This window comes from Erinaceus europaeus, chromosome 23, assembly GCF_950295315.1.
Source record: "Erinaceus europaeus chromosome 23, mEriEur2.1, whole genome shotgun sequence".
Classification (NCBI taxonomy): Eukaryota; Metazoa; Chordata; class Mammalia; order Eulipotyphla; family Erinaceidae; genus Erinaceus; species Erinaceus europaeus.
In genome coordinates, this window is record NC_080184.1 from 790,768 (window position 1) to 813,120 (window position 22,353).

A 22,353-nucleotide genomic window follows, 5' to 3' on the forward strand; every position below is an offset into this window, starting at 1 on the left:
CGGGGGCTGCACCGGCTCCCTGAAGCTTCTCATGGCTTTCAGCGCGAGGGAGGGGCGGGGGCAGCCCTGCTGCTCGGATGGCTCTGTCCGCGGCACCCCAACCCCCCAACCCGGGAGGGAGAGCAGGCAGCCGGTAGGGCTGGCCGGGGCCACCCCCCAGAAGACGCACCGGGGAAAGGGCACTGGGCAGGGGAGCCCCCACGTCGCCGCTGCCGCCGGTGGGAGAGTGCACGCAGGCTGCGGACAGGAGCCGGCAAGGAGGGGAGGCGGGCCGGGCCGGGCAGCGGGCAGCGGGCAGCGGGCAGGCGGCGTGGGGCCTGTGCGGGCCCTACAGGCTGGCGGGCGCGGGGCTGGGCGCGGGGCTGGGCGCGGGGCTGCCGGGCAGGGAGTCGCTGGGCGAGGCGCTGCGGGCGCCGGGGCGGCGGAGCAGCTCGGGCCTGAAGTCGGGGTGCCGGCGGGCGTGCTTGGTGAGGTGGTCGCTGCGGGTGAAGCGCTTGGCGCACAGCGGGCAGGGGAAGCGCTTCTCGCCCGTGTGGGTGCGGTGGTGCCGGGCCAGCTCGTCGGAGCGCGCGAACTTCTTGTGGCAGCCGGGCCAGTCGCAGGCGAAGGGCCGCTCTCCTGCGGGTGGGGGAGGAGGGCGCAGCGGGCGTGAGCGGGACCCCGGCCACAGTCCCCACCAGCCCCCAGAGCGGGGGCACCTGTCCTTTGGGAATAGCTCCCGGGGTGGGAGGGAGGCAGCATGGTCTCCCGCCTGGGGCTCTGGGGCTCTGGGGCTCTGAGGCCCTGGGTTCAAGGCCCAGCACCCCGTCACCCAGGACCCTCAGCGGGGCTGTGAGAGGTGGGGGGTGGGGTAGAAAAAAGGGAACCAGCATTGGAGCGCACTGCCAGGGTACAGACCGGGCCCCCGGGTCACTGCGGTGGGCAGGGTGCCCCCAGGCTCTGACGCCAGCCAGCAGATGGGCACGGGGGTGAGGCCGCCCCTGGCTTCCTGTCCAGGCACCCCCACCCCCAGGCTGGCCCCTCTGGGGGCCCCACTCCTCCTGGGGGGCTGAGGAATGCACCACACCCCAACTCAGAGCCTCGCCTGCACCTTCCTCTCCACTGCTTCCGGGGTGGGGGAGGCACTGAGAGAACCCCAAGCCGGAAACCCGGAGGACAGCAGGGGCCCCAGGCTGGGGGGTCCTCGATGTCCCCAAGGCAGGACTAGGGGCCCTGAGGGAGGGGGTGGTGACGTACAGCTCACAGCTGGGGTGGGAGAGACTGGCCCCAGCTGACACATAAGGGGCAAACCCCCCCCCCCCGTCACAGGGGACCCCAAACCCCCGGGGGAACCCCCACCCCAGCCCTGAGCTTCCCGGGCAGAGTCCAGGGATTCAGGCTGTGGCAGCCAACCCAGGGCCTGCGATGGGGGCGGGTCCTAGCTTTGGGGGCGGGAGGGGGGGGGGGGATGTGGGGGAGGGCCAAGACCAGGCCCAGCTCCCAGGGCGCACCCCCACTTCCCCTTGGGGTCCCTCTGGAGGGGAGCAGGTCGACAGCGCCAGCTCACCTGCAAGGGGGGGGCCCCAGGATGGGAGCCAAGAGCCCCCCGCCCCGCGGCCTGCAGGTGGGTGGCAGGGTCCCTGGGGGGTGCAGCTTCCTGCCTGCACCCACTCAGCCTCCTCCCCGCCAGCCCCCCCACAGTACCTTTGGGGGTTTGGGGCTGGTGACACAGTGCCCCCGCCCAGGGTGGACTTGACCCTCTGCCTCACAGATGGGGGAAGGGGTGGCAGGGGGGAAAGGGTGCCCGGGTCTGGGTCTGACCCTCGCCCTGTCCCCCTCCAAACAAATTATGTCATGGTAGTCCCCTGGACACCGAGACCGTCAGTTTGCCCCCCTCACCAGGGCTCCAGGTCCCAGAGGAAGGTGTGCACCCCAATAAAGGACACCCCCAATATTCAAGGGACTGGCGGCCAGCAGAGGGGAGGCTGAGCAGGGAGTCCCGCCATGGCCTTCCCCAAGGCCAGCACCTCCAGGGTTGTAAAGCCCCCCCCAGCTGTGCCCATGACTGGGCCCCCCCACCCCACCCCCGGGCCTTAAACCACCACGCCTGGGGTGAGCCTGGGGGCTGCGGCCTGCACCCCACCCCCGGGGAGCCACAGCCCCCCAGCCCCGGTGTTCCAGAGCTCGGTGGGTCTGGCCCTAGGCTGGGGGCTGCAGGTCGCTATCATCTGGGAACCCATCACCCGCTTCTTCATCAGGGGAGTGGGGGTTCCTTATCACACCTGCACTGTTGGGGTCCCGCCCACCGGCAGGCCGCCCTACCCTTCAAGTGGGGCGCACCCCTAAAAAGGCATCCGAGCCCCTCCAGGACTTGGGAGACCCCGGCAAGGTCAGGGGTAGGGCTGCAACCTCCCCTCGGGCCTCAGTTTCTCCACCGGCCTCTCTCCCTGGGGCCCGCTCAGGCCAGGAGACCCCACCCCACCCCTTGGAAGGCTGGGGGTCGCCCCCCCTCTCCTGCCTCCCCAGCCTGGGGCAGCCCCTCTGGGCAGCTCCCCTGGGACCCTAATCCCTTCTCCATAAACGGATTTTCCTGTGCAAAGCCAGCAGGCCCCCCCACCCCCGCCTGTCTGGAGATTAAAAGGGGGACCCTCCCTACCCTCTCCCCGCAGCCAGTGCAGCCTCTTACCCACTCTGGAACCCGCCCCCAGCCCCCAGCCCCCAGCCCCCAGCCCCCGGGTCTACGCGGGGAGAAACTTAGCTCCACTCCCCCACCAAAGACTAGCAGTCTCTTCCTTCAGTGTGTCTGCCAGCACCCCCATTTCTGGGGACCAGGGACCACAGGGAGCCCGCAGACCGGGCCCGTGGTAAGTAGCTGCTCACTTAACACGGGGACCCCGCAGGAAGAGGCAGCTGAGAGCCCAATGGAGGTTGTCACCTGGGGGGTCCCACGTACTCGCGGGGGGGGGGGGAAGGGGGGGCGTGTGATCCTGAGGTGCAGGGGCGCGCCTGACATGAACGGGGGGCGCAGGTGACCCCCGCGGGTCAGAACCGGCTCCGTCTGCAGACTTCAGCCCCCTCGCGCGTGTCGGGGTGCATCGGGAAGGAGCCCCCCCGCCCCCGCCCGGGCGCGTAGCCATGGCAACGACTACAACAGCTTCCCAGGCCCCGCCCCCCGCGGACGGCGCGGCCCGGGGGTCCCGGCGTGGGCGGGGCCTGGAGGGGGCGCGCGAGAACGGCGCCCCCACACCCACGACCCCCCCCCCGGCCTCGTCGCGGGGCGGGGCTCGTATCCCCGCTGGGGGAGGGGGCGTGGAAGCGGGCGGCCCAGCCCCCATCCCCATCCCCGCATCGCCCGGGACCCGCGCCCCCGCCACGTGTCCCCGCCCCGAGCGCAGAGGGGCAACGGGACACCCAGGGGCAGCCCCCCGGGCGCCATGTGGGGGCCGGGCCGGGCCGCGCCCCTAATACACACGGGGGGGGGGGGAAGGCGCCAGCCGCGACCGGTCTCCGGCGAGTTCCGGGGGGGGGCGCCCCTACGAGCGGGCGCGGCGCGCAGCTCCAGCCGGGACCCCGCGGGGCTGACACGGGGCGCGGGGGGAGGCCGCAGCCGGGTGCCCAGGCCGCGGGGCGCAGGGAGGGTCCCCGGCCTCGCCCTCCGGGCCGCCCCCGGCCGCGCCCGCACCCCGACCGCGTGGCCGCCCCGCCCCCCGCGCCGCCCGCCCCGCCCCCGCGGCGCGCCCCCTCCCCCGCGTCGGTCGGTCGGCCGGTCGGTGGGTCGGTGCGTCCTCCGGCCGCGGGCTCACCGGTGTGGGTGCGCAGGTGCGACTTGAGGTGCGAGGACTTGTAGTAGGCCTTGGCGCACCCCGGGAACGGGCAGCGGTGGCTCTTGGCGGCGGCGGCGGCGGCGGCGGCGGGGGGGGCGCGGCCGGGCGGCGGGGACGCGGCGGCGGGGGGCGGCGATGCGGGCGGGGGTGCCCCCGGGAGCCCGGCGCGGAGGTCGGCCAGGATGCTGGCGGCCAGCAGGTGCGGCGCGGGGGCCGCGGCGGGCGCGGCGGGCGCGGGGGGCGCGGGGGGCGCCGGGGGCGCGCGCAGCTCCAGGCCGGCGGCGGCGGGGGCGGGGGGCCCGGCGGGCTCGGGGTGCACCACGGCGCCCGACGAGATGGCCATGAGCACGTCGGCCGCGAAGTAGTCCACGCAGGCCATGGGGGGCGCGGGGGGCGCGGGCCGGCGGCGGCGGCGAGTGCGGGAGGGAGGCGGAGGCGGGAGCGGGAGGCCGGGCGCGCCACCGCGCCGCCCCGCCCCCCGGCCCCGCCCCGGCGCCGCGCCTGACGCACCCGGCTGGGGGGCGGGGGTCCCCCGGAGGGAGGCCGCCCCTCGGGACCCCCGAGCCGGAGCCCCGCCGGCCCGCCGCCCGCGCCGCCCGCTGCGGGGCCGCCCGCTCGGGGGTCTGGTGGGCCCCCCACCCACTCGCCCGCCCGCGGCGCCCCGCCCCCCCCCGCGCGCCTCCCCGCCCCCGGCAGGGCGCGCCCCCGATCGCGGTGGGGGAGGGCACCCCACGTGGCCGCCGGGGGGTGCGGAAGCGGCGGCCCCGCCCCCCGGCCACGTGCGCGACCCTCCCCCTCCCCCGCGGCGGGCGACCCGCACCCCGGACCGCGGGGGTCCCACGTGCGCCCCGAGGTCCCTGCCGCTGCCCGGGCGCGCGGAGGCCAGGGTGGGGCGCCCCGCCCGTGGGCGCCGGGGTTCCGCTTTTTGGCGCCCCGCGGGGGCCGGCCGGCCGGGCGGGGGCCCTTCCCCGCAGTGACCGGGCTTCGGGGACACTAGGGGTCCCGGCGGGCTCTGGGCGCCTCCGCCTCCCCGGGGCTCACGAGGACACTCTGCCCCGGGGGCGGGGATGCGCCCTGCGGGGCCCCCGGGTCGCGGAAGTGGGGCGCCTGGGCTGGGGGCGGCCTGCAGGGGGCGCGCCCGGGGCTTGGCGCCGTCCCCCCGCCCTGTCCCCTGGGTTCGACCCCGCCTGGGCGAGGCCTCCCGCACCCCTAGCCACGGTGGGGAGGGGGCTCGGGCCCCGCGGCCCCACGCGTGTCCCTGTGCGCCGAGCAAGCGGGCCGCCGGTCTCATGTCCACCGGGGTGCGGTGCCGGGTGGGGCCTCTGGGCGCGGGAAGGGGTCGCTTTCCCAGGACGGCGCACCCTTTGGGGACCGCCGCCCCTCGCCAGCCATTCTTGGCGGGGTCTCTGAGGACACCCCCCGTCTCTCTGGTCTCCCCGGGGTGTGGAAGAAGGGGTGATTAGGATCCCAAGCTGACCTCGGGGTGCAGAGTCAGCCGGAAGCCGGCTCAGCGGGGGCGCAGTGAGGACCCGGCGCTCGAACCCTGGACGCGCGGGCGGCGCCTGCGGGCTGGTGCTGGGACAGGAGCCCTAAAGCTGCCGCCCGCAGGCTCTGTCCTTCCTTTCCCTGGAGCTACTCCAATACTGAGGCCCAAGGTTCGAGCCTGTCTCTCCCGCTGAATCATAAACCTGCCCGTGGCCCAGAACTAGCAAATAATAATAATAGTAGGAATAAATGATAGTAAAGGATCCTGGTCCAGGGAGCGGCCAGCCTGAGGCCCCAGAGGCTGTGGGTTCAATCCCAGACTCCGCCTGGTGTCGCAACTAAGCCAGCTAAGCTTTCTGCCTCTTTCTTGGTGGCCTGGGGGCTGAAGCTGGGACTTAGCTGTCTTGGAAATTGTACCCTTCTGGCAAAGCCGTTATGCTATTTCTGCAGTCCAAAATTTAAAAAAGAAGGGCAAAGGTAGATAGCACAATGGTTATGCAAACAGACTCTCATACCTGGTGCTCCAAAGTGCCAAGTTCTAGCCCCTGCACAACCATAAGCCAGAGCCGAACAGTGCTGTGGTAAACACACACACACACACACACACACACACACACACACTTTGATTCCTTTTTCAGGACAGGCAGAGCACACCAGAGCCCACAGCTGCAAAGCTGCCTTCTGCTCCGTGGTGCCCAGGCTCACACACGGTGCTGTCCGGGGAGCTCACCCACTGGCCTCAAGCAGGAAATGTGCTGGGCTGGGTGGTAGCTTTTCCGCCTTGCAAACGTCAGGTCCTGGGTTTGATCCCTAGCTCCGCCCACGACTGCTCTGTTCTCTGATAAAAATGAGTAAGTCCTCAAAACCAATACCCTGGCATTTCCTTTTTTTTTTTTTTTTTTTTATTTACTATTGGCTAGAGACAGACCTTGAGAGGAGGGGTGACAGAAAGGGTGAGAGACAAAGACCCCTGCAGCCCTGCTCTTCACCACACTGGGTGAAGCTTTCCCCCTGCAGGTGGGGACTGGGGGCTCGAACCCTGGTCCTTGTGTACGGTAATGTGTGTCATTTTCCAGAATGAGAGGGGCCAGGAAATAACTCACCCAGTAGGCAGAGTGCACACTTGACCACATTTAATCAAGCAGCTGGTCGAGCACAAAATTCACCCTGTGCCAGGACTTGGGTTCGAGCTCCTGCAGGGCAAGCTTATTAAGGAGCAGTGGAACAGGCTGCAGGTGGGTCTCTCAGCTTCCATCCCCCTTCCCTCTCAATTGCTGTCATATCAAATCAAATCATGGCCAGGAGCAGGGGATCCATAGCTCTGGCAAACCCCAGCAATAGCCCTGGTGGCAATAATAGTAATAATAGTAAGATAATGCATTACTGTCGCAGGATTAGCCATGCCACCTAGCATCACACACACACACATACACACACACACACACACACACACACACACACACACACGGGAAAGAACTAAGGGTGGGAGACAGCATAATGGTTCTGCAAGCAGACTCTCATACCCGAGGCTCCAAGGTCTCAGGTTCAATCCCCCACACCAACATATGCCAGAGCTGAGCAGTGCTCTGGGGGGGAGGGTGCCGGGGGGTCACCTGGTTGAGCACACATTACACCACACAAAGACCCAGCTTCAAGACCCAGACCCCACCTGCAGAGGGGAAGCTTCCAGAGTGGTGAAGCAGGGCTGCGGGTGTTTTCTCTCGTTCTATCTCCCCCTCCCACCTCAATTTCTCTGTCTCCACCCAATAATAAATAGTTGTTAAGGGGTGGTCTGGGAGGTGGCACAGCAGATAAAGCTCTGGACTCTCCAGTACGAGGTTTCGAGTTCAATCCCCAATCCCCAATCCCCAGCAGCACAAGGACCAGGGTGATGTCTGGTTCTTTCCATCTCTCTCATTAATAAAATCTAAAAAAAAAAAAAGAAGAAAATAACTGGTAAGGGAACAGCAAAAGGGCTGGGAGGCTGGCAGGATAGCAGTGGTTCTGCCAAAGACTCTCCCGCCTGAGATTCTGAGGCCCCAGGTTCCATCCCCAGCAACAGCAGCAGCCAGGGCGAGCAGGACTCGGGGCAAGTCATCCCGTCTTCTGAATGAACCTGCGGTGACTGAGCTCAGGACACGTCCACTGTGCTGGACACTGACTAATACACCCACCCAACAGGGTTTGGGAGACTGCTCAGCTGAAGACCACAGGCCCGGGTTCCAGCCCCGGCTCCCCTGGCTGCTCCCCCCTTCAGACCCCCAGTCTCTGCCCTGGCCCCATGGCGAGAAAACACACCTGCCCACTTGGTGGGGGCACCCAGGCCTCGGGTGGCATGCGCTGGGGGGGTCACTGCCCAGGGCGCCCTCTGAGAAGTGGACCCCCAAGCCCATCTCCTTTGGGGCACTCGCTAATCCTGGGGGTGCTGCGCAGGGGCACCCTGGGGCACGGTCCCACCCCAGGCCTGTAAGGTCAGGGAGCAGAGGGCTTCTGCCCCCACCAGGAAGCTGGAGGGCTCTGCCAGGGGGTGCGCGCCCAGCCATCCATCCAGCTGGTGCCACCACGTGTCACAAAATGGAGTCGCTGGAGCTGGCCCAGGGCCCAGGCCGTACCAACCGGCAGGAAGGGGGGAGGCCTGGAACCTTCCACCTGCTCCCTTCTGGGCCCAGCACACAGGTGAGAGCAGCCGGCTAGCCTCAGTTTCCCCCCAGGCCTGAGGACAGGCACTGTCTACACCAGGGGCGGTGCAGGGGTTCCCCCCCAAAAAAAAATGGAGCCCCTGGAGAGACTTGTGCACCAGACCACCCGCACCTCAATTGCAAAGAAAGCCCTCACATCCCTCGAGAGACTGGGGCGCAAGGGACCTCACAGGCCCAAGAAGAACCCGGGGACCCGCACAGGGTCCCCACAAGACAGGTCACAAAGCCCACTGACTTCCAGCACACGGCCCTGGGCTGGGCTCCCGGGCCCTGAATCTGTAAAGCACTTCCAGGAAGCAACAGAGGCAGCAGGAAACCTGGTGGTCGCACAGAGCAGGGCCCCGGGCAGGGCTGAGGCAGGAGCCCGGGACTCACAGGTCCCAGGCTCGGGGATGAAGCGCCAGCTCTGCATATAGGCGCTGTGTTCCTCTGACATCCGTCAGCGAGTCCGACTGTCCTGTGACCTGGGGGTCCAGCCCCAGCACCCGGTGCTTCAGAGGAAGGCTCTTTCTTGTAAATGATCTTGGGGGTAGCGGCAGGCTGTAAACAACAGGTTTAGCGCACGTGGCGTGAAGCCCAAGGACTGGTGTAAGGACCTGGTTCAAATCCCTGGTTTCCCACATGCAAGGGGGGAGGGGGGCCGCTTCACGGGTGGTGATGCAGGTCTGCAGGTGTCTGTCTTTCTCTCCCCCTCCTCACTTTTTTTTTTTTTTGCCTCCAGGGTTATTGCTGGGCTCAGTGCCTGCACCATGAATCCACCGCTCCTGGAGGCCACTTCCCCCCTTTTGTTGCCCTTGTGGTTATCACTGTTATTGTTGACGTTCATTGTTGGCTAGGACAGAAGAGACATGGAGAGAGGAGGGGAAGACAGAGGGGGAAAGACAGACACCTGCAGACCTGCTTCACCGCCTGGGAAGTGACTCCCCTGCAGGTGGGGAGCCGGGGGCTCGAACCGGGATCCTTACACCGGTCCTTGCACTTCGCACCATGTGCGCTTAACCTGCTGCACTACCGCCTGACCCCTCCTCTCTTTTTTTCTGTCCTATCCAATGACGACAGCAATAAGAACAGTAATAATGATCAACAAGAGCAGCAAAAAAGGAAAAAATAGCCTCCAGGAGCCAGCGACCTGTAGCGCAGGCACTGAGTCCCAGTATAACCCAGGAGGTGAAAGACTTAAGTCTGGGGGGGTGGCAGGCGGTGGCACAGCGGCTTGAGTTACGGTGCTAAATGCCCCAGATTCGAACCCCAGGTCCCCGCCTGCAGGAGGGAAAGCTTCATGAATGGTGGAACAGAGAGCTGCAGGCACCTGTCCCCTTCCCCCATGTCTCTCCTAGAAAGTAAACACAATTCAAACAAAAGGGTTCCCTTCAGTTCAATATTTATTTTCCTCCCCTTTGTTCCTGCTTCAGGGGCTACACCAGACCTGAGGTGGCACGACCCCGGTGTTCCACGTGGACAGTTTGAAACGGAGAGATGCCCCGGCTCGCCTCCTCCATGTCTGTGAAGCTTCCCCTGCGCACAGCACAGGCCCGTGCGGTTGGGGACCAGGCCCCGGAGCCTCTCACGCAGCCCCCGGCTTGCTCTGCAGGCTGAGCCTCCTCAGCAGCCCCTTTGTTTTGAAGTCAGCAGAGCCCTGGTCAGCACAGGCAGGAGGTGCTGAGGGGGTTGAACCCGCGGACTGGGTGCCTTGCCGCTGCTCGGTCTCGACCCACAAAAGCTAGACAGGGAACTAAAGGGTAAAAATCATCTCCTGGCCAGGGAGGTGCTCAGAACACGGTGCCTGGTTGAACATCTGAGGTGGAGACAGCAGTGGCTCTGACGCACAGACTTCCCGGCCTGAGGTCCCAGCACCACCATCAGCCAGAGCTCAGCGGGGCTCTGGGCTAGTGAAGAATCATGAAATACGGAAGTCAGGATGGGCAAGGACTGCAGAAGCAGGGGATGCTGGGAGACCAGTGTGCCCGTGGCCGGGCTGCAGCCGCCACTCAGCGGCCACTTCATCCTCTGCGCCTGGAGCAGAGGGCTCCACGGAGTTCCCCCAGTGCCGCTGTGGGGCTCCCATTGGGCGGCAGCACCCAGCCTGGCTGGATACGGCAGGGCACGCGCCCCACACGCTCAACTGTCTTGAGCCGGAGGCTGCCCCTGCCTGCCCACACCAAGGGCCTCTGCTGTTGTCCTCCTGGTCACTCAGCCCTGGACCCCAGGACTAGGGGGGAAGGGGAACAGAGACACCCGGGACCAAGAACAGCTCATGGAGGGGCCCCAATGGCACCAAGGGGAGGCCCCGGTGGAGACACTCTGCAGACCCCCCATCTGTCCTGTCCCCGGGAAGCAGCGACCCCCACCCCCAGGTGTCCTGTCCCCACAATAGTGACCCCCAGATGTCCTGTCCCCGCGATAGTGACCCCCAGGACGCCCACTGCCCAGCCCCCGGGATGGAGTGACCCCCAAGTGTCCTGCCCTTGGAATAGGAGTCCCCCCAACCCTGAAGCCAGGATCCCGCGACTAGGCGGCCCCGCACATGGGCACCAGGCGCTGTCCCCTTGGTCTCAGCCTGTCCACCTCCAGTTCCGACGGCCAGGTGGCAAGGGTTGGCCGGGGTTGGCGGGCGCGGACCCGGGGAAGTGGGGCGGGCACCCGGAAGGAGGCCCGAGGAGGAAGCGGCGGAGTGCCCCTGAAACGGAAACTCTTTAATCTCTCGTCGGACCGGCCACTAGCGCTGGGCCTGCAGGTCGTGTGAGAGCAGACGGCGCAGGCGCTCCAGGTACTGGCTGTACAGCTCCACGTCGTTGTGGCCGGCGCCCTCCACCCACAGCGGCTCCACCGCCTTCGGGCAGCGCTCGTACAGCGCCAGGCCGTGCGAGAAGTCGATGACCTCGTCCTCCGTGCCGTGGATCACCAGCACCGGCGACGAGATGCGCGACACCTTCTCGATGCTGTGGGCGGGCAGCAGGGAGCTGGGGACCGGCCTGGGGGCCACCCGACCGACCACCCGCCAGCCCCGGGGACTCCCTGCTAGCGAACTACCCTCTGCAGACCCCAGGGACACCCCTGTCTGCAGATCCCGCCCCCAGGGACCCCCCTCTGTCTGGAGACTCCGCCACTGGGGGCCCCGCGGGTGCTCAGGTGCAGGCTCAGGCACAGACTCAGACTCGGACTAAGGCGCAGGCTCAGACTCAGAATCAGGCTCAGACTCAGACGCAGGTGCAGAAATAGCCACAGACTCAGGCGCAGACGCAGGCTCAGACTCAGGCACAGACTCAGACTCGGACTCAGGCGCAGTCTCAGACTAAGGTGCAGACTCAAGACTCAGGCGCAGACTCAAGACTCAGACTCGGACTAAGGCGCAGTCTCAGACTCAGAATCAGGCTCAGACTCAGTCTTAGACTCAGGCACAGAATCAGACTCAGGCGCAGACTCAGCCACAGGCGCAGACTCAGACTCACTCACTTGGGGAAGGCGTCGAAGCAATAGGTCTTCTTGGTGTCTGGGAAGGCCACCCGCATGCCTGACGTGAGCGGCGAGTGCAGCACCACCGCAGCGCACTCATAGCGGGCCGCCAGGTCCACCGTGGGCACAGTCCCAATGCTCTGGCCGTACAGCACCACGCTGTCGGGGCTGATCCCGTACCTGCGGGCGGGGAGCGGGTATGCACGGGGGCCTCACACCACAACCACACAGACCCGACACCATGCAGACTGAACACCACACAGACTGAACACCACGCACACCCCGACACACCACGCAGACCCCGACACACCACGCACACCCGACACACCACGCAGACCCCGACACACCACGCAGACCCGACACACCACGCAGACCCCGACACACCACGCAGACCCCGACACCACGCAGACCCCCACCAAGACAGCACCGCAGCCCCGACACCCCTGGACAGAGCTGACACCCAGGACAGCCCTTCACACCCCACACGGACCAGGCAGCCCCCTCACATCCCCAGATGGACCCCCACACCCAGGACAAACCCTCCCACAGACCCTGACACCCAGGAACAGACCCTCTGAGATGGGCCTAACGTAGTCTCCACAGCCCCCACGCACCAGCACCCCTAGATGGACCCTCATATACTCAGGCCCCAGCACCCAGGGATGACCCCCACACCCGGGACAGGCTCCCCAGACCCCCACACCCGGGACAGGCCCCCCAGACCCTTAAAACCAACACCCCCAGCGCTCCTCCCTACAGCTGGGGGCAGCCCAGGCCAGTTCCAAGGGCCCCGACTCTGCTCTGGTCCTCAGGGAGGCGGTGAGTCAGGCGGCAGCTATCCCACCCCACCCCCACAGCACACCTGAGCCCCCTGGGGAGGCCCCACCTGCACTAGTGGGAGTCCCAGCAGCCCCCACCCAGCCCAGCCAGGCTCCTCCCCTCCAGGGGGGCGGGTCTTGGAGTGCCCTGCAGGTGCGTGGCTGAGGAGGGGCAACCCGGGCGGCCCCAGGTGAGGGGGGAAGGTGAAGGGGCCCTGCCCAGCCTGCTCTGAGGTTCCCCAGCTGTAGGGGGACAGCCACACAGATAGCCTGGAGCCCGGCCTGGGGCTGAGAAGCTGTGGGCAGCCCCCCCCACACACACACACACACACACACCCGCCACGCTCCCAGGATGGCGCACAGTGCCAGGGGAGACGCGCCCAAGAGGCCCGGCTGCAGCGTTGCCTGGCGACAGAGCTGGGGGGGTGAGGGGGGCGCTGAGGAGCACCTGGGCAGGGGCTGGGGCCAAAGAGAGGGCAGAGACAGAGACAGGCAGGACCAGGACCAGGGCAGGGCAAGACCAGGACCAGGGCCAGGGCCAGGGCCGAGACAGAGAGATGGGCAGGACCAGGACAAGCCTAGGACCAGGCTAAGGACCAGGGCAGGGCAGGGCTCACCTAGTGCGCAGCGCCTGCCAGGCGGCGTCGATGTCAGCGTAGAGGTTCTTCTCAGAGGGCCGGCCCGAGCTGGCGCCGTAGCCCGAGTAATCGTAGGAGAAGATGTTGCAGCCGAGGCGGGAGCCCAGGCCCACGTAGAAACTGCTCATCTGGCCCAGGTCCACCGCGTTGCCGTGCGAGAACAGCAGCGTGTACCTGGCGGCGGCGGGCAGACAAACAGGGTCAGCGCGTGTGCGTACGTGCGTGTGTGTCTCGTTTCGTAAGCCAGAAAAGCTTCCCTTTGAACAATCTATTTATCTTAAGGAGAGACACAGAGAAAACAAGGCGGGAGCCCTGCTGAGCCCTGGCTGCTGGTGGTGCTGGGGATGGAACCTGGGGCCTCGGAGCCTTGGGGGAGGGGGGGGCGGTCTGTGTGCTGCGGAGCAGGGGTCCTGGCAGACGGGGTCCTGCAGCAAAACGGGACTACCGGCTGGTCCCACTGAGTCCTTTAAAAACAGAAACTTGGGGGAGTCGGGTTGCAGCGCTGCGGGTTAAGCTCAGGTGGCAGGTGGCGCAGAGCGCAGGGACCAGCGTGAGTGAGGCTCCCGGTTCGAGCCCCCGGCTCCCCACCTGCAGGGGAGTCGCTTCCCAGGCGGTGAAGCAGGTCTGCAGGTGTCTGTCTTTCTCTCCCCCCCCTGTCTTCCCCTCCTCGCTCCGTTTCTCTCTGTCCTAGCCAACAATGACGGACACCAGTAACAACAACTACAGTAACTTTTACAATAAAACGAGAGCAACAAAAGAGAAAATAACCTTAAAAAGAAACATATTTACTATTGGGTAGACAGAGAAATTAGGAGAGGGAAAGAAGACAGGGAGAGAGAGACACCCACAGCCCTGTATCACCACTCGTGAGGCTCCCTCACTGCGGGTGCGATCGGGGGGCTCGAACCCAGGTCCTTACACACTGCAGCGTGTGTACCTAACAGGTGTGCCACCGCCTAGCTTCAACGAGTGCTTTTTAAGTGAGGTGGAAACAGGGAGGTGGGCCAGCAGCCGTGGACCTGGTGCAGCTCAGGTGTTACTAAGCACTGGAGCTAAGTTCGAGCCCCCGCAACCACCCGCGGGGAGAATCCCCCGAGCAGAGAGGCAGGGCTGCCGGGTGTCTGTCTGTCTGTCTCCATGCAGAATAAACCCTCAGAGTGACACGGAGAGCTGAGGCGAGGGCGGTGGCATCCGGGGGCTCTCCCTTTCCGTCTCTGCTTCCGAGTGGAGGCTGGAGAGGGGTCCAAGCAGGGCACAGCCACAACCTGGCCGACTCAGCCCCCAGCCCGTGACGTGATGGACCTGTCCTCTGTGCAGGCCAGCGGAGTCCCCGGCAATGGGCCTCTGTCCTCCTCTGGCCCGTGGCCGCACCCCGTCCCCTCCTGTCACCGGCCAGGTGGCCCTGGGGAAAGGTCACAACCCGGCCCTGGACTCTGGAACCCAAAGGTCGGGGCAGCTGGGAGGCTGTGAGCGAGCGAGCGAGCGAGCGGGCGGGTCCCACCCTTGAACGCAGGGATGCCCGACCCAGACCCAGCCCCAGGGTCAGTGCGGGCCGTGATCTCCCACCTCTGCACCCCAGGGGCAGAGCAGGGCAGAGCCCCGCCGGCACAGGGCCTCACCTGGCGCCGGGCGCGCAGCGCACATACATGCAGGCCACACGGTTGCCGCGGCTGCTCTTGGTCAGGAAGACCTCCATGGCATCCAGTTCGCGCTGGCCGTACTGGAAATCAGCGCGCTCGCTCAGCTGCAGCTTCCAGCGGCCGGGGGCGGCCCCCGAGGCCCGCAGGCTCCCCGACGGCGCGGCCCCGGCCCCCGGTGCGGGCTCCGGCTCGGGCAGCAGCGCGTAGGTGGGCTCGGGCGGCAAGAAGGCCAGCTTGGCGGCGATGCGGCCCGGGCAGGGTGGGCAGCAGAAGAGGCAGCACAGCTCGCTGACCGACAGCCCGTTCATGGCGGGGCCGGGGCCGGGGCCGGGGCCGGGGCCGGGGCGGGACGGCGGGCGGGTGCTCCGAGACGCAGCGGCCACCGGCCCAGAAGACCAGCCCCGTCAGGGGGCCGCGGCCCAGCCCCATCGCGGTCCGAGCTGAGCCCCGGGGAGCCGGGCGGCCTCGAGCGTCCACGTGCGGCACAGGACCCTGGGGGGCGGACGGGTGGGCGAGGGGTGAGCGGGCGGCGCCCGGTGCCGCTTCCTCGGGGCCTCGCACGCACACGCGACGTCTCTGCGCCGCGGCCTCCGTTCGCCCGGCGGGTAGGCGGTGGAGACCCGCGGGCAGGGCAGGGCAGGGCCCGTGACCCCAGGCCAGGCTCCGGAGCCCGCCTGCCTCCCTCCCTCCCTCCCGGCCCCGCAGCAGCCGCCTGACCCCCGTGCTCGGCGGGCACCGTCCCAGGCGACCCCGGGGCAGCACGGGACGGGGCTGCGGGGCGCTGGCGCTCACCGGCACCCTCCACTCCCGGGACCGGCTGCGCAGGGAGCGGCAGATGTCTCGGACCCGAGCCCAGACTCCAGACCCCAGGGCTTCCAGCCACCGGGCGGGGGTGGGCAGGGGGGCAACCAGCTCGCCGTCGGCCCAGACCGGGGGGGGGGGGGGGGGGGCAGGGCCGGGGTCGGGGCGCGGGGCGTCAAGCAGCTCCAGAAGCGCAGCACCCCCGTCCCCCGCCGCGGGACAGACCCTCCCAGAAGGACGGACGGAGGAGTGCGGGGGGCAGGGGCGGGCGGTCCGACGCGGGGTCCCGGATGGGGGGCAGCCCGCTTTGAGGGGTGGGGCGGTCATCTGGGCGGGAGGCTGCGGAGGGCGGCGGGGTGCAGTCGGGGCCCAGGAAGGGGCTCCCGGGAGGACTCGGGCCCGCGACCGCAGCCCGCCTCCGCGGCTGCCATTCCCCCCGAACGCCCGGCGTCACCCAGGCGCCGGGGATCACGGAGACGGAGCCCCCCGCACGGGATCCGCGGTGGCCCCGGGGGGCGGGGGGCGACGGGCAGGGGCCCCGATCTCGCGGCCCCACCGAGCCGCCCCCCAAACGGCCGCGGGCGCCCCCCGCCCCGGCACCCCGCCACTCACCGCCCCGGCCCGCGCCCCCCGGCGTCGAGGCCGCGCTCCATGACTCCTGGCCGCCGCCTGCCCGCGCTCTGTCGCCCCCCGGCACCCCGACCCGGCCTCCACCGCCGCCGCCGCCGCCGCCGCCGCCGCCGCCGCCGCCGCCGCCGGTTCCCCGCGGGCGGAAGTCAGCCTCGCTGCCGCCGCGCCCCGGAAGTGACGCGCAGGGCGTGCGCGGGGGGGGGGGAGGGGGGGCAGGCGCGGCAGGGCGCAGGCGCGCAGGGCCCCGGAGGCGGGGAAATGTATCGGTGGGCGGGGCCTGGCCGCGAGTTGTGGCCGCGCCGCGGATTTGTGGGCGGGGCGTCGTGCGTGGTGGGCGTGGTCAAGAGACGTGAGCCGGTCGGTTGCGCCGTTCTGTGGGCGGGGCTAGTGGCGTGTGGGCGGGGCTTGGGCCAAGGTCCTGGGTCCTGGGGCCAGGGGCCAAGTTCAGAAGTTGCCCTTAGTTCAGTGATTAAGCTGAAAAGTAGTCCACGCACTGTGGAAGATTAAGATTTGCTTCTTATGTCTGAAAGCTTTATTTGTTCATCTTTTATTCGTTTATTTTAGTGAGAGAGAAACAGTAGACCCGGGAGCTGGGTGGTGGCGCACCTGGTTGAGCCCACATGAAACAGTGCACGAGGACCCGGGTTCAAGGCCCCAGTCTCCACCTGCAGGGGGAAGCGTCACGAGTAGTTAAGCAGGGCTGCAGGTGTCTCTCGATTTCTCTTCTTCTCTATGTCCACCCTCTTGTCAATTTCTGGCTGTCTCTACCTAATAAGTAATTACATAGAGATAATTTAAAAAAGAGAGTTACGTGGGATGCATTGGATCGACCTTCCCGTGGTGCATCCCGTGAGTCCCCATTCATTGGGGAAACTGACGATCCTTCCCAGCCGACTGAATCCACATGGATCCCAGTCACTTTCAAAGCCATTAACTGGCTACGGAAGAAGGGGCAAACGCTAGAAGAAGAGAGTTACGTGGCACAAAGCACAAGGACCGGCGTAAGGATCCCGGTTCGAGCCCCCGGCTCCCCACCTGCAGGGGAGTCGCTTCACAAGCGGTGAAACAGGTCTGCAGGTGTCTGTCTTTCTCTCCCCCTCTCTGTCTTCCCCTCCTCTCTCCATTTCTCTCTGTCCTATCTATCCAACAATAATAACAGTAATAATAATAACGGCAACAAAAATGGGAACAAATGGCCTCCATGAGCAGTGGATTCGTAGTGCAGGCACCGAGCCCCAGTGATAACCCCAAAGGCAAAAAAAAAAAAAAAAAGAAAAACCCGGAGAGCCCCTTCTCAACTCTAGCTGACGGTGGTACAGGGGAGGCACGAGAGTGTCTTGGCAGAACCATTAGACTATCTCTCCAGACCTTTTACTTTACTTTTTACTAGTTTATCTATTTATCAGTGAGAGGGATAGGAGGGAGGTGGGTGTTGCTCCTAGGGATGGAACTCAAGACCTCATGCTTCAGAGTCCACCTCCTGGACCACTTATCTACTTAATTTATTTACTCTATTTATTTCATAGAGACAGAAAAAAACAAGAGAGAAGAGGGGGAGATAGAGAGAGACAGAGAGATACCTACAGCCCTGCTTCAACGCTCATGACGCTTCCCCCTTTGGTGGGGGCTTGGGGCTTGAACCCAGGTCCTGTGCACTGTGACATGTGCACTCAACCAGGTGTGCCATCACCCAGCGCACTTATTTTATCTTGGGGGTGGGGGGGGAAGAGCCCATGGCACTGAAGCTTCCTGTGCGGTGAGAGCCAGGCTGGAACCTGGGTCACACACACCCAGGCCCAGGGAAGCTGTTGCACAGCCTGTGTCCCTTTCCTTTTGACAGGCTCTGGCTGGTGACCTCGGCACCTCAGGTGTGAGAGACTTATTGCGGAACCGCCGTGCCGTCTCCTCGTCTGCAGAACTTGGGTTCTGAGTGACTTCTACTGCAGCGCTTGTCGTGAGAGGAGAACCAGAGCACCCAAGGCCCAGTCGGCTCTGGAGCCCTGACTTCTCTTTCTCTCCTTTTGGCCTCCACGGTTATCGCTGGAGCTCGGTGCTTGCGACAAATCCACTGTTCCTGGAGGTTACTTTTTTCCCTTTTGTTGCCCTTGTTGTTTTTTATTGTTGTAGTTATTATTGTTGTTGTTGATGATGATGTCGTCATCGTTAGGACAGAGAGACATGGAGAGAGGAGGGGAAGACAGAGAGGGGGAGAGAAAGACAGACACCTGCAGGCCCGCTTCACCGCCTGGGAAGCGACTCCCCTGCAGGTGGGGAGCCGGGGGCTCGAACCGGGATCCTCACGCCGGTCCCTGCGCTTTGCGCCACCTGCGCTTAACCCGCTGCGCCCCCGCCCGGCTCCCTGGGTTTAGTTTTTTTTAAAAAGGAATATAAAAGGATTTATTGACCACTGTTCACCAGAACTTACAATAAAATTAACAATATACCGTTGGATAAGATTCTGATTACTACAAAGTATTGTTTTTGTTTGGTTTCTGCTGAACCAGTAGCCCAAATACCGAGAAGAGAGAGCGTACCTGTGAGGAATGAGCTGAGCTCAAGCAAAAACATGCAGGTCAAAAGTTTCGATGCCAAAGGTTTCTTTGCCCACTTATGCCGGCAGGCCCTAAATTTGGGGCTCCCTGTGTTTTGTTTTTTACTTCATTTTTTAATTCATTCTCTTTTATTTATTTATTGCATAGGAAGACCGCCAGAAAGCCAAAGGGGAGAGGGAGGGAGAGGGAGGGAGACAGCGAGCCGAGCCGCCTGCAGCCCAGCTCCACCACTCCTGCTGCTTCCCTGCAGGCAGGCAATTCATTCTCTTCTGTTTGGGCGGGACTCCCATTCCTCTGGAGAGCTCTTTCCTGACTGAAGAGAGAGAGGGAGGCACAGGCTGCTCTGTGGCATCAGGCCGGAACCTGGGTCAGGGAGCAGTCTTATTTAGGCTTTTCTTTTTTTAAGAAAAAGTTTTTTTATTATCTTTATTTATTGGATAGAGACAGCCAGAAATCAAGAGGGAAGGGAGCGATAGGGAGAGAGACAGGGAGACGCCTACAGCCCTGCTTCACCCTCGTAGAGCTTTCCCCCTGCAGGTGGGGACCAGGGACTCGAACCCGGGTCCTTGCGCATTGTAATACATGCGCTTAAGCAAGTGCGCCGCCCCACCCAGCCCCTTATTTAGACTTTTCTAAACCCTGCTCTCTGGAACGAGGGTTCTGGGAGCAGAAGCTCAGGTACCCGGGACGAGTGGACGGTGCCCCCACCCCCTCCCAGCCCAGCCTGCCTGCAGGGAGATGCTGGTTCTTGCGCAAGGAAGGGAGAGGGAGAGGCTGGCTGAGCCTGAGGGCTGGAGACTGGACTGTGGGCCAGACCCTCCCTTCCTCGCCTCTGCTTCTGCCTTCCAACCCCCAGCCCCAGGGGAAGCCCCCAGCCCCCAATCTCAGATAAGCCTACGGGCTGGCCCGACCCCACTCTGCTCCTCGGGGCTTCCCTCCAGAGTTGTGTCCAGGCTCTCAGCCCTGGAGAGCCCCAGGTCCCAAGGTCAGGCTGAGCCCCCCCACCCCCCCACCCCCCCACCCCCCGCCGGCCCGCTCCCCGCCTAGCCTACCTTCCTTCCTGGAGACTGTGGGAGCAGGAAGAGCCAGAGCCCCTTTCCTCCTGCCGGGCCTTCTCAGCCTGGGCTGCACAGGGACCCCTCAGGGGGGAGACGGTGGGGGCCCAGGGTTGGGGGACCCCCCCTCTAGTGCTCCAGTGCGGCGGGGCCCCAGAGTAGGCACCACCCTGGGGGAGTTTCTGCTTGCTGCTGTCTGTCTGTCTTTCTGAACAACTTGGGCCGGCGGGGGGGGGGGGGGGGGAAATGAAGCCTGCCAGCAACCTGAAATAAATGAGAAAATAAAAAGATCCAGGACTCGGGTGGCGGTGCCCTGGCTAGGCACGCACCTTACCGTGCGCAGTGGCCCCGGCTCCTGGGTTCCAGCCCCAAAGTGCAGAGGGGAAGCTTTCTGAATGGTGGAGCAGGGGGCTGCAGATGTCTGTCTCTCTTACCTCTCCCCCCCTCTCAATTTCTCTCTGTCTCTATCCACTAATAAAATAAATTCAAACAAAACAGCTAAACTCAAACTCGCCCCATTCTCAGAGACAGAGAGGCCACATCTCCCCAATATCCCATAAGTAGGAGGGAGAGAGAGGAGCAGAGACAGAGACGGGACTGAACTTGGGACCTCATGCTTGAGAGTACGAGGCTTGACCCATGGCGCCCCCTCTTGGGCATTTTTTTTTCCTTTTAATTTCCGAGACTCAAACAGAGGGAGAGAACAGCAGGCTGCAGACAGGAGATGCCCCACAGTCCTGCTCCACCACCCACAGAGCTCCCCTCGGTGGTCCGTGGTGCTGCCGTGTGGTGCCTGGGACTGGAACCCCGAGGCTCAGCCATGCTTATAAGGCCAGGGCTCAACCCGCTGGCCGCCCCAGGCCCATGCGGACTTCCTTGGCTCCCTTCCCACTTGGGAGAGACACGTGGACGGGGGTCCCCGCCAGGATTCTGCCACTGCAGGGCTCTCAGATGTCGGCCATGCAGGACGTGGCGGACGGAGGCCAGTCCTCCATGCTGGGCGGGCCTCCTGCCTCCCAGAAGCTGACCGACCTCTGACCCGGTGTACATTCTGTGGGGACAGTGCCCTGTGGCGCCCGGCCTGGATCCCGGCCTGGGTCCTGCCCCGGGCAGCCCTCAGTCTGAGCAGACAGCGGCCAGGTAAGCAGGGAGTGGCCCTGGAGACCAGGGGGCTCGGCCCACAGAGCGCACACCACCCCTGGCTTTGACCCCGACCCCCCTGGCAGCGCCATGGACAGCACTGGGGGAAGCGCCCTGGGTGTTGGGGCGGGCAGGGCTGCAGTGCCCACTGCCTCTATTTTTTAAAAATATTTATTTATTGGGAGTCGGGCTGTAGCGCAGCGGGTTAAGCGCACGTGGCGCAAAGCACAAGGACCGGCATAAGGATCCCGGTTCGAACCCCGGCTCCCCACCTGCAGGGGAGTCGCTTCCCAGGCGGTGAAGCAGGTCTGCAGGTGTCTGTCTTTCTCTCCTCCTCTCTGTCTTCCCCGCCTCTCTCCATTTCTCTCTGTCCTATCCAACAACAACTACAACAATAAAACAACAAGGGCAACAAAAGGGAATAAATAAATAAAATAATTTTTTAAAAAAATTTATTTATTTCCTTTTTGTTGCCCTTTTTTAAAAATTTTATTGTTGTAGTAGCTATTGATGTTGACGTCGTCGTTGTTGGATAGGACAGAGAGAAGTGGAGAGAGGAGGGAAAGACAGACACCTGCAGACCTGCTTCACCGCCTGGGAAGCGACTCCCCTGCAGGTGGGGAGCCGGGGGCTCGAACTGGGAGCCTTCTGCCGGTCCTTGCACTTTGTGCCACCTGCCACCTGAGCTTAACCCGCTGAGCTACAACCCACTCCCCATCATCAATTCTTTTTGTTTTGTTAAATATTTTATTTATGTATTTATTTATTTTAATGAGAGAAATTTATAGATAGAGAAGAGAGACCAGAGCTCTGCTCAGTTCTTGGCTTATGGTGGTGCTGGGGATTGAACCTGGGACCTTAGAGCCTCAGGCATGAGAATCTCTGTCTCTTTGCATAATCATTATGCTGTCTCCCCAGACTTTTTTTTTCTTTAAGATTTTATTTATTTATGAGAAAGATAGGAGAGAGAAAGAACCAGACATCACTCTGGCACATGTGCTGCCGGGGATCGAACTTAGGACCCCATGCTTGAGAGTCCAAAGCTTTCCCGCTGCGCCACCTCCCGGACCACAGCCATCAGCAATTCTTAAAGGCCAGGAAAAGCGCCGGCAGGATGGCAGTGCAGCAGGATCCTTCATGGCCAGGGCCCTGGGTTGCTCCCTGGTGCCGCAGCCAAAGTGAGGCCCAGCTCCGGTGTGAGGGGGAGAGCCAGCCCGGTGCAGGGCTGGAGGGGTGAGGCAGGCGGGGACTTTGCTCAGGGAGAAGTAGGCGTGGGTGACCTGGGGCGGGTGGAGGGCAGGGTGGCCTCCCTGTGGCCCCCAGGCAAAGAATAGAAACTGACGGGAGGCCGGAGGGGCCCTGCCCCCTACCCCTCCCTCTGCTTCTCTGGGGCCTCCCCCTGCCCCCTCCCCCTCCCCTGCTTGGCTTGGGGGCCTGGGGCTGACAGCTGTGATGTCCCCTGGGGTCCCAGGCCTCCCGTGTGACTAGGACCATGTCACCCTAGGGGCTTGCATGGCTCCACCATGAACTATCACCTGGGCAGGTGCGGGTTGGGGTTGGGGGAGTGGGTGGGGAGCCGAGTTCCAGGCTTGGGCCCCTGGAGGCTGGCTGGAAAGACACCCCAGGTGCAGGAGGGCCC

At 64.7% G+C, this 22,353-nt stretch overlaps 2 protein-coding genes across 2 annotated transcripts; both read right to left on the minus strand.

The window, feature by feature from the left end:
• Window positions 1-268: 268 nt before the first annotated feature.
• KLF16 (KLF transcription factor 16) lies at window positions 269-5,094 on the minus strand. The gene is made up of 2 exons (XM_060182230.1): window positions 3,783-5,094; window positions 269-618 (listed from the first exon to the last, which is right to left on the minus strand). The coding sequence occupies exons 1-2, from the start codon at window positions 5,092-5,094 to the stop codon at window positions 329-331; spliced, it is 1,602 nt and encodes a 533-aa protein (XP_060038213.1). The 3' UTR covers window positions 269-328.
• Window positions 5,095-10,659: 5,565 nt separating this feature from the next.
• On the minus strand, window positions 10,660-14,871 carry ABHD17A (abhydrolase domain containing 17A, depalmitoylase). Its single transcript, XM_007524802.3, has 4 exons — window positions 14,516-14,871; window positions 12,876-13,070; window positions 11,441-11,620; window positions 10,660-10,926 (listed from the first exon to the last, which is right to left on the minus strand). Exons 1-4 carry the CDS (start codon window positions 14,842-14,844, stop codon window positions 10,704-10,706), a joined length of 927 nt encoding a protein of 308 aa, XP_007524864.1. The 5' UTR covers window positions 14,845-14,871; the 3' UTR covers window positions 10,660-10,703.
• Window positions 14,872-22,353: the final 7,482 nt, after the last annotated feature.

Excerpts from the sequence above, each read along its gene's own strand:
- ABHD17A (XM_007524802.3), bottom strand. The coding sequence starts at position 14,844 with ATGAACGGGCTGTCGGTCAGCGAGCTGTGCTGCCTCTTCTGCTGCCCA. Across the intron at positions 13,071-14,515 it reads CGCTGCGCGCCCGGCGCCAG|GTACACGCTGCTGTTCTCGC; the intron begins GTGAGGCCCTGT and ends CGCCGCCGCCAG. Across the intron at positions 10,927-11,440 it reads TGCTTCGACGCCTTCCCCAA|CATCGAGAAGGTGTCGCGCA; the intron begins GTGAGTGAGTCT and ends GCCCGCCCACAG.
- KLF16 (XM_060182230.1), bottom strand. The coding sequence starts at position 5,094 with ATGAGACCGGCGGCCCGCTTGCTCGGCGCACAGGGACACGCGTGGGGC. Across the intron at positions 619-3,782 it reads GCACCTGCGCACCCACACCG|GAGAGCGGCCCTTCGCCTGC; the intron begins GTGAGCCCGCGG and ends CCCCACCCGCAG.